The following is a 10,593-nucleotide window of genomic DNA, read 5'->3' as shown; positions in this document are numbered from 1 at the left end:
AATTTTAGTTAAATTAATTTGTTTGATTTAATTTTCATAAAAATAATATGCACGGTTTAATTAATTATATGAGTGACTCTCTTCTAATTAATCATTTGACTTAAGCTTAAAACAAAGATAAGATTGCATGAGAATTTAGATAGTTTACTACTTTACACTTAAAAGAGAAACCCTATGACGCTAGACTAGCTTAGTAATGGTCTCTTCTCTTCAATTGTTTAAGCAAATAAAACTTTAGAAAAAGGTGTGTGTTATTGCTTTGTAGTATTTATAGTTTAGAGTTCAAAAAGCTAATAAGATATATTATCTTTGCTTTTGTTGCATTGTATATTTTTAACGAATTAGCATGATATCTAAAAAAGTTGAGCAGTAACCGGTTTGTATGAACCACCTTTTTTATATCTATAACTTGTTATGCTTAAATAAATATAATTTCTTAATAAGTTGCTTGCCCTAAATTTATTCAAAAATTTATTCACAAACTCGATTGAAAATTTAAACTTATAAATTCTTAGCAAGAAAAAGATCTAGGTAGCCCTTGCTGGACCAATCAAACATTGAAACATATTATTATCTTTATGTTAATCACATGTCAGAAAATAATATGACAAACAATAAACATTTTCCACTTGTAAACACATTATTATATTGGAAGTTAGAAAGAAACATTACTCACCTATCCAAAAATAGAAAACACAAACTATTCCCACACATTATTGCCACTTCCCTATATTTTACCCAATAAACCCGAATATCAAGGAATTTAAAATTATTAATATTTCTTGTTATTTCAACCCATTTTTAAATATTAAATTCTCATACGTGGCAGCATACTATTGAGCAATTCATATGCACCGTGTATATATAGAGATGTATTTATACCTTCCACTCTCTTCCCTCTGCTTTCATTAGTAGTGCAATTTGCATATTCCTTCATTTTCCCTGCAAATTCTCTTCGCCAACCAACCATTCAAATTCTCCATTTCTCAATTGTTTTTCCGCAGATTGAATTTTTCGGTGCTCGTTCAAACCATTGACGACAAACTTTTTGTTGTTGTTCCGTTTTCTTGTGCTTGTCCTATAGAGTGGTGAATGAGGAACAACAATATATAGTTCCATAACAAAGTAGAAATATCAACAAAATTTAAATGGCTATGAGAGGGGATGGGGAAGAAGCCACCGGTGTCTCGCGTCCCCCGGCGGGAATCCACTCGGAACGGACGCCCTCGGCCGACTTCTTATCGGACAATGAGCTTTCCATGCAATCCAACACCGCCGCCTCCCCTATGAGCCCTTACTATGATCCTGGCCGCCTCAGCGGCGAGGGATCCCCATTGACGGTAAGTGTGTTCGTTTTTTCTATTTGGAAAAAAAAAAACTATATATAATTGATGAGAAAGTACGGGGAGCCAATGGAATATTTATATAATTGAGGTTTAGCGAGTATTAAAGATATAACAATTAGTGTTACCTTTTTTTATTGGTGTAAGTTTCTGGGATGAGTGGTATCATGATATAATTTCAGAGTTCTAGATCCAAAAGGTCAAGAGTTCAATTCTTGGTGAACTCTAAAATTAGTTTAATTCTTAATATTATGGATAATGTTTATTTTGTAACTCATATATACCTATTGTACAAATAAGTCATTAGCTCCATTAGTTCCATAGCACGATTTTAAATTATTTCAAAACAAAACCTTTAAATAAAAATGTATCACTTAATTTCATCTAACATTGACATAATTTTGGCAATAGATGTCACCATGGAACCAAACCGCAAATTCGCGATTCTCAAAGGAATTATGCTCCCAAGGCGGCGAAAGCACCGCACAAAGTGCTCTCCTCGGCTCCCTGGTCCGCGAGGAGGGACACATATACTCCTTGGCTGCCACCGGTAACCTCCTTTACACTGGCTCAGAGAGCAAGAACATCCGTGTGTGGAAGAACCTCCAAGAATTCTGTGGCTTCAAATCAAACAGTGGTTTGGTTAAGGCCATCATAATATCTGGACATAAAATCTTCACGGGTCACCAAGATGGTAAAATTCGAGTTTGGAAGGTTAACCCTAAGGCACCAAATGTTCACAAACGCGCAGGAACGTTGCCAACGTTGAAAGATATACTCAAGAGTTCTCTCAAACCAAGTAACTACATTGAAGTTCGGAAAAATCGTTCAGCACTTTGGATTAAGCATTCTGATGCAGTTTCCGCCTTAAGCCTTTCTCATTGTAAAACATTGCTCTATTCAGCTTCGTGGGATAAAAGCATAAAGGTAACGTCTTATTTTCCACTTATTATTTTATTTTAGGTGGAAACTCAGTCGCAGTCGACTTCACGTAAAGTTGATAGCTGATAGTCGTTATATGGTTTGACTGATTTGACTAAATTTTCATCTAATGACAGCTATTAATTTCAGGTAAAGTCGACTGCACCTGATAGTCGTTATATGGTTTGACTAATTTGACTAAATTTTCATCTAATGACAGCTATCAATTTCACGTAAAGTCGACTTTTCACTTTTATTTTAAGTAAAAATTGATGTCAAATTTTCTTCCAATAAAATTAATAATTAAAAATTATGGTTAAGTGTCATTATTTTATTGGTAGTGTGTGTGACCCATGCAAATGATGCACTAACAAAAATAACAGGTGTGGCGCATCTCCGACAAGAGGTGCATGGAATCCATCCCGGCTCACCAAGATACGGTGAACTCCGTGGTGTGCGGCGTCGATGGCCTCGTCTTCTCCGGCTCCGCCGATGGAACCGTCAAGATGTGGAAGCGGGAAACTCCCTCCTCCCGCTCCACCAAGTGCACCAAACACACCAATGCACAAACCCTGCTCAAGCAAGAATCCGCCGTCACCGCCCTCACCCTCGATGCCTCCTTCTCTACCCTCTACTGCGGCTCCTCCGACGGTCTCGTCAACTTCTGGGACAGTAACAATAACTTCGCCCATGGCGGCGTCCTTAAAGGCCACAAACTAGCCGTCCTATGCCTCGCCGCTGCCGGAACCTTAGTTTTCAGCGGATCCGCCGACAAGACGATCTGCGTGTGGAAGAAGGAGGGAACGATCCACACGTGCGTGTCGATGTTGACGGGGCACGAGGGTCCAGTGAAGTGTCTGGCGGTGGAGGAAGACAAGGAGGCGAAGGCGCGTGGTGGTGAGAGGCGGTGGGTGTTGTACAGTGGGAGCTTGGATAATTCTGTAAAGGTATGGAGCGTTGCTGATGTTGGAGGTGGTGATAATCAGGAGCAGCAGCGCCACCACCGTATGTTTTCTGATTCAGATTCAATACCATTTGCTGAATCTGTTAGTAGCTACTCTTCTTCGTGCCGGAGCAATAACAGAAAATAACTGAAACAAACCGCTCTGGGTGTATGAACGGTGGTGATTCAGTTAGCCTAGTGTGTATAACTGCATATTGTTTTGTGATGGGCCTTGAAAGGCCCAGCCCGGCCCATATTTTGATGCCCCCATCTCATCTCTTTGAATTACTCTCTCACTATTATGTATTACATCAGACATAATATTATAAAGGAAGACACCAAAAAAAATTTATATATATATAGGAGAGGGGATGTTGAGATGAAAAAGCATTTCATTCACCATAATAATTAACTATGTTGAGGAGAAAACCACAAATAACAAGTGTCAAGGGCATTATCTTTGACAATTGAGTTTTTCCTTATACCAATAAGTGAAACTTTGCTTGTGTGAATGTTTCTATGTGATCAATGTGATAGCCTACGAGAATGACTTATTGTACCTTTATGTGGAGTGTGAGAACTCAAACCACTTAAATGGCCACTTCTATTACCAACTGAATTGAAGTCTAAACCAATAGGACGAACTGCATCACCCCCTTCCAGTACTCTCAGGATCTACAAGTATATATAAGAAGCATTTTCATTTTTCAGTCCATAATTTGCAAGAAACTAAAAACATGTTAAGCCTTATGCATACCTTAGACATTGGAGGTCTGGCATCAGGATCCAGACGTAGACACAATGAAGCAGCTCTTGCCATGGCTTGTAATTCAAAGTTAAATTCCAATGACGCCTCAAACCCCAAGTATGGATTAAGAGACCGAACGTTTTGCAATATATGATCTGCCTCTAACATGCGTATAGGATGAAACCATTCAGAAAGAAACGAGTGGCCATTAAATTGTTCCAACTCACTAATTCTTCGACCTGTTATTAACTCTAGTAAAACAATGCCAAATGCATATACATCTACTTTATATGTAAGATTTCCAGCTTCAAGATATTCAGGTGCAAGATACCTGTATAGGTTTATGCAAAAATTAACAACAACGTAACGGTGTTATATAACATGAAATTATGTATAAATAGAGATAATTACCCTGACGTTCCTACAACTCGATCTTGTTCAGTGTTTATATTCCATTCTGAGTGCCATCTAGCAAGCCCAAAATCAGCCACCTGAATGAATGCGAAACGATCATGTTTAAAGCTACTTATTCTTAAAATCACACGGTGAAAACTCAGGTGCAGTCGACTTCACGTGAAGTGATAACTGAGAGCCGTCGATTGCACCTGAGTTTCCACCAATTCACACACTACAGAATGCAGAACGGCCAGGTAATTAAGCTACCAAAGGCTCAAAGTCATGCGTTAAGAGAATATTTCTGGGTCGAAAGTCTCTGTGCACTATGCAACCAACTCTGCAATCTTCATGAAGGTAGCGTAATCCTCTTGCAGCTCCAATCGCTATCTTTAACCGTGAGTTCCAATCCAAGGGGGTATTCCCATCTCCTGTCAATATAGAAAGAAATAAACTTTGATATGAACTTTTTGTTGGATTATTCAGAAGAACATTCAAATACAAGTGCAAAGAACTGAAAGAGAAACTCATAATATGTAAAATGAATTAATAGCCGTGTAAGTAAAGGTCCAAGGATCCATAATCAAACTTGAAATGAAGGAAATTGAGGCATACCATGTAAGTAAAGGTCCAAGGAACCATTGCATATGTATTCATAGACTAATATCCTCAAATTGGCCTCTACACAAAATCCTATCAACAACACAACATTTCTGTGTTGTGCACAGCTCAAAACACGAACTTCCCTGCAGAAATCAAGATCAGCTTGAGAGCCTCCAAACTTTAACTGTTTCACAGCAACAACCTGGCCATCTCTGAGAATTCCCTTGTGAACAACACCAAATCCACCTTCAGCTAGAAAATTTGCATTCGAGAACATATCAGTAGCTTCCTCTATCTCCTTGTAAGAAAACTGTCTAGGAGGCTTTCCAAACACTGGTGCTTTGTTCTGACACTGAGAGCACAAGGGAGGAGGTATACACGAAGTTCTGCCCATAGGAATGGTGGCATTACCTCTGTTGCCCAAGTTGGAAGCGTAAACTCTGCTTTGAGATTGTTTAAACCCAAGTTCATTATTTGTCCTTTTCATTTCTTGATCACAGTGCATAAAATTCTCAAGTAGTGTTTTGGAAGTTGGAGATTTGGTTCTTTGGATAACTCTGTTCTCAGGAATCCAAAATACATCCTTGTTATCATCACTTGACACATATGGGATTGAATGTGTCCCCAAATCCTTTTCCAAATCAAAGTTGAACTCTTTTGGCTCATTGATTGGTTTGTATGCTCTTTTTTCGTGCAGTCCCTGACCCTCATACAGAGGATTTTGCTCATAGACTTGGAAAAGAGAAGCCATTGAATCAGAACTTGACTCTGAGTAAACACCGATGGTTCTAGTGGCAGAAGTAGCTGGTTCTTCAGGGCTACTAACTGGGGTTGAATGCTTCAATCTGCGGCCTTTGAGCTTTCCAATTGCTATATCCGGTGAAGAAGCAGAGGAGAAAAATGGAGTTTGGAGTTCATCAGAGCATGCTAAGTTAAGCCTGAGAACTTTTGGTTTTGAGGCATTCATCACCACAATGCTACAGTTGAGTTCATCCATGCAATGCTTCACCTCTTGCTTTAACTTCCTGTTTCAGAAAATAAGGTTAAGTTATATAACAAAGTATGATTTTGGCATAAGGCACTGAAAAGTTCTACTTGGTTGCTCTGCATGATTGATAGTTGAAAACAAATGCTAGTTTGTTAATATTGAAGGGGTATGCATGTACAAGCAGTCAATTAAATGAGCTATAATAGCTTAGAAAAAAGAAATACATTTTTCATGTTAAATTACTTGTCCAGTATGACCCAATGGGAGCCACTCCATCTGGCTTCAGCTGCTACAGCACCACTTGGAGTACCAGTTACCACCTTAATCTTCACCCTAACCTGAATTTATATATTTCATCAGCACTTATTAGTATCCATTTACATGATTAGTGAGAACTGAAAAGGTTTCACCTCCTTGTGTGCAATCTAATTTGTCACTTGTAAGGTTGTACCCATAAGGTTCACTGTGGGAATTATTTGTGTGTCTTTTTTGTAATTTGAAGTTTTGAACTCTTGTAAGGATATATAGCATATGGCTAATCATTGAACTATTCATCTTTTATTACACATTACTAACATGCTTTAATTTCATGATCCCTGAAGTTAATTCTACATTCCAAATATCTTTTTAAGCTAATTGCGTAAAATTATAGTTCTAATAGCGTTTTCCCCTTGCTAGTTGCTACCTCCTCTTTAATTTTATTAAATATTGTTGTCTAGTTCGTGAAAACTTTATGCATGTGCAATTATTAATGCATGTTGTTTACCAAGGCAAGATTTGCAAAGCACATGCAAATGAAACAAACTACAGTCAAGCTGGTACAGCAGTACAGCTTGGCAAAGATCAGAACTGAAGCTTCCTCTATTCTGACACGTTACTGAGAAAAAGATTTGAGAAAAAAAAAAAAAAGGATATTTGTTCATAGATCAGACTACCATAAATACTGTTTTACGTGGTAAGAGTAAAAGAATCTATTAATAATTTAAGTTTCATTCTCAATAGTGTGCGCATCAATTCTCAATAGTGGTAAGAGTAAAAGAATCGATTAATATTTTAAGTATAAATTCATGCATGATTTTGGGGGAAGACAAATGGAAAACCAAATTAGTAAGGAAAATTTATGGAAGATGAGGCGTGTGTTTGAACTAAAGTTTTGTAAATGAGAATTTGTATTAAATTGATTTTATAAATTTATTTTGATAGAAAGTGGGTTAGTATTAATGTGATTTATGTTTGGTAATTTTATATTAAAATAGATTATAGCAAAATTAATGTTGTTTGGATTATATTATTTAAAATTATGTTTAGATAAAAATTACTAAAAAAATGTTCATTTATATCATTTTAAATTATATTTTTTTAGCAATATTTGACTATATACTTTTTTTTAAAGAACTTGAATTTATATATTGAAATTTAGTATTTTTTTAGTCATAATTTTTCAGTACTCTTTTTTAATATTTTTTTACATTTAATTCAGCATTTCTAATGAAATTAAAAAATTATATTATAAAAAAATAACAACTGTAAATAAAGTATATACTAATTCAAAAACACATGGTAAAAATTATACAAAATTAAATAAAAATTAACTGAGTTCCATACAAAAGAATATGTATTAATAAAAATAATTAAAAAGTTTATATTAATAATGAGTACTAAAAATTCCATTACAAAAATATAACAATATGCATAAGAGAATATAAAAAACTTCTAAAAAAAACATATATACTATGAACATAAAAAAATAAATGAAAAATTGATTATAAAAAATCAAAACTTCTAAAAGAATACTAAAAATAATAGTACAAAAAATTATTTATTTATAAAACATGACCATGAAAAAAATACAAAAATTCTGATAATTATTCTTAATTTTTTTATTACAAATAAAATCGAATGGCAAAATTAACAGAAAAATAATATTTTTTTTCAATTATTTTTCAATTTAATAATTGAAGGCAAACATAAAAACTAAGCTTAGTTATTTCTAGTAAACAAGAATTAAAACACAGAAGTTATGTTTGTCTTTAGAAAAAAAAAAAAAAAGAGACAAACAACAAATTCTGATATTCAAAATGATTGGACGTACTTTTTTATCCAAACGCTAAACTAATATCGATCATTTAATTGCTTTACGTTTAAGTAATAAAAATTTGAAAGCCATAGCAGGTGAAAAAAAAAAAAAACAACAGTAGAAGTCTGAAAGACTGAAGGTAAAAAATCAAAAATAGTAATACTGTCATTTTTTCATACACTAAATTCAAAATTTCAAATACATTAAAATTTGTTTCACGTTCGCTGAATTTTTTAATATTAAATTCTTTTTTTACTATAGTAATAACTCGCAAATCCCAATTTAATACGACGACAAAATTTCGTGAGGCGCCTAGCTTCATTATTTCATTTTATTATTTTAAAAAGTTTGGAATAATTTATTTACCTCAATTTGATTGTGCAACTGAAGCACCATCTGAGCACAAGATTCTGATATATCGGAAATCCTCTCCGGCAACTTCCCAGCACCTATTCCGCTAGAACAATCTCCACGCAACCTTGAAAAGTTCCAGAACCTTCTACCTGAAAAATTAAATTCATTCCAGGTTCATCAAATCGTTAGAACAAATTACAAATAATAATAATAATAATAATAATAATAATAATAATAATAATAATAATAATACAAGGCTGAGAGAGCGTACCAGATTTCTCGACGGAATAAACAGCAAGAAGGGTGATGGAGTCGGAGGAGTGAACAACGTGAGTGAGAGCCCACGCTAGTGCGGTATTGGAGATTATCTTCTCTGCCTTAACTGCAACTAGAACTTTGTTGACCGATGCTGAAATTCTGGTGCCAGTGGTGCTGGTGGCGCTGTGACGTGCGCTAACCGAACCCACCGTTTCCTCTCTAAACATCATTATTTTTCTATCGATAATTTTATGAATCTGAGATGAGAATAAGAGTAAAAGTAACGTAAACGCATTAGCTTGATGTTTTCGTTTGCATTATTTTGTTGTGTTGTTGCAGAATGCAGAGAGAGTAATTAATTGAAGTTTGAGCCGAACGAAAGTGAAGCATCCATGTCTACTACAACTGGCAACTTTCTTAACTATGGTTAAGTGAGTTAACTCAGGTTAGTTGTTACATATGACGTAGGACAAATGGAAATTGTAGTAGGTAATTTTAATATTTTATAGACTATTATAATTAATAATATATATCAATACGAAAAATGAATAATAAAAGATAAATATAAAAGAAAAGTCTAATTAAAAATATGTTGCAACGAGTACATAAAATCGACCATGATACATACGCCTGTATTAAAATCGACTATTGATATAAAATATAAATTAAAATATAAAATATATATTAAAAATAAATTAAATAATATATATTTACATATAAATATATAATAATTAATTTTAATAATTTATTTTAGTATATAAATAATATTTTTAATTAAATATATATAAAATAAAAAGATACGGGAGTACATAAAAATAAGGAGATATATAGGTGTATTATACACATAATATATTAAAACAATTTTTTTTGTTCTTATTTCTTGTGTAATTTACTCTCTAACTGAACTATATATGACATCCATTAATTTTTAGAAGATAGTACAATTTACATTATTTTTTAAAAAATATATACATGTGACTTTTGTTTATTTAATTTTCAATGAAATTATTTGGTATAACATTTATATTTTAATGACAATATAAGGAGACGAAACTATATATATGTGTTGAAAATTAATTTTAACTTTCAGTCAACATTTTTTGTTAAATTTTTTTTTGTTTTATTTTGATTTTTTTTTTCCATCTATTTGGAAGCAGAACCTCACACTGAGAAAGGGGACAATAATTCCTTTAAATTTTAATTTTTTTCATATAAATTAAATATAAATTTTAGTTTATTTTTTAAAAATTTTATTTTTATCTTATTTTATTATAAAATTAATTTTTGGTTATTCTTTGATATTTTGCCTAGTTCCATCATTGCATTTATATATTATTTTATCATCTAATTGTTGACCGAAAAACTTTGGATTTTAAAAAAATCGATTATAAATCTTTAAAGATTTTTATATATAAATGTTATTAATATATTTCTTTTAAACTTTTTTTTTCCAAAATGTTCATGAACTGTTGCTCCTGAAGTCATTAAATAAGTATTAGCCGATCTTATTAATATGGAATGGATCCCGCTAGGGAGACAATGGACTATTTGTACAATGGGCTATTGAGTTACAAAATGAACATCCCCATACTATCTAGAATAACTATCCGAGTACGATGGAAAAAGGCAACACTAATAATTATATCTCTAATACTCCCTAAACCTCCATTATATACATTGTATAAATATTCCATTAACTCCTCGTATTTTCTCATATGGAATTCATTTTAACAATTAAAATTTATCTCGATTTTAATTTTAGTTGTAGTCTTTTTTTTTTTTTAAATAGACATACATTTTTACAAATAAATTATTCCAGACTAAATATTGTAATTGTTTTCTCACAATATTTAGAATCATATTCATGATAGAAAAAATCCTAATAAAAAATTACACTCATGTTACGTATATTTTTTTCGGATTAATCCACTTCCACTAGGTTATTAGTGTTTAGAAAATTATAAA

General features: G+C 33.1%; 2 protein-coding genes across 3 annotated transcripts; one reads left to right on the top strand and one right to left on the bottom strand.

Moving 5' to 3' along the window:
- Positions 1-927: 927 nt before the first annotated feature.
- LOC107605715 (protein JINGUBANG) lies at positions 928-3,355 on the top strand. Its single transcript, XM_016307682.3, has 3 exons — positions 928-1,340; positions 1,755-2,270; positions 2,648-3,355. The coding sequence occupies exons 1-3, from the start codon at positions 1,149-1,151 to the stop codon at positions 3,353-3,355; spliced, it is 1,416 nt and encodes a 471-aa protein (XP_016163168.1). The 5' UTR covers positions 928-1,148.
- Positions 1,784-9,080, bottom strand: LOC107605714 (inactive protein kinase SELMODRAFT_444075). 2 transcript variants are annotated; one of them, XM_088489834.1, is made up of 9 exons: positions 8,642-8,993; positions 8,383-8,519; positions 6,183-6,277; positions 4,964-5,976; positions 4,619-4,779; positions 4,367-4,446; positions 3,965-4,286; positions 3,706-3,882; positions 1,784-2,430 (listed from the first exon to the last, which is right to left on the bottom strand). In XM_088489834.1, exons 1-8 carry the CDS (start codon positions 8,856-8,858, stop codon positions 3,733-3,735), a joined length of 2,175 nt encoding a protein of 724 aa, XP_088345960.1. In that variant the 5' UTR covers positions 8,859-8,993; the 3' UTR covers positions 1,784-2,430; positions 3,706-3,732. The 2 variants fall into 2 exon arrangements, with proteins under 2 accessions (XP_088345960.1, XP_016163167.1); XM_016307681.3 differs by lacking the exon at positions 1,784-2,430 and having other exon boundaries at positions 3,582-3,882; positions 8,642-9,080.
- Between the last annotated feature and the right edge of the window lie 1,513 nt (positions 9,081-10,593).

Source organism: Arachis ipaensis, chromosome B6, assembly GCF_059453495.1.
Source record: "Arachis ipaensis isolate K30076 ecotype BB chromosome B6, ASM5945349v1, whole genome shotgun sequence".
NCBI classification, from domain to species: Eukaryota; Viridiplantae; Streptophyta; class Magnoliopsida; order Fabales; family Fabaceae; genus Arachis; species Arachis ipaensis.
This window is presented reverse-complemented; position numbering and strand designations above follow the sequence as displayed.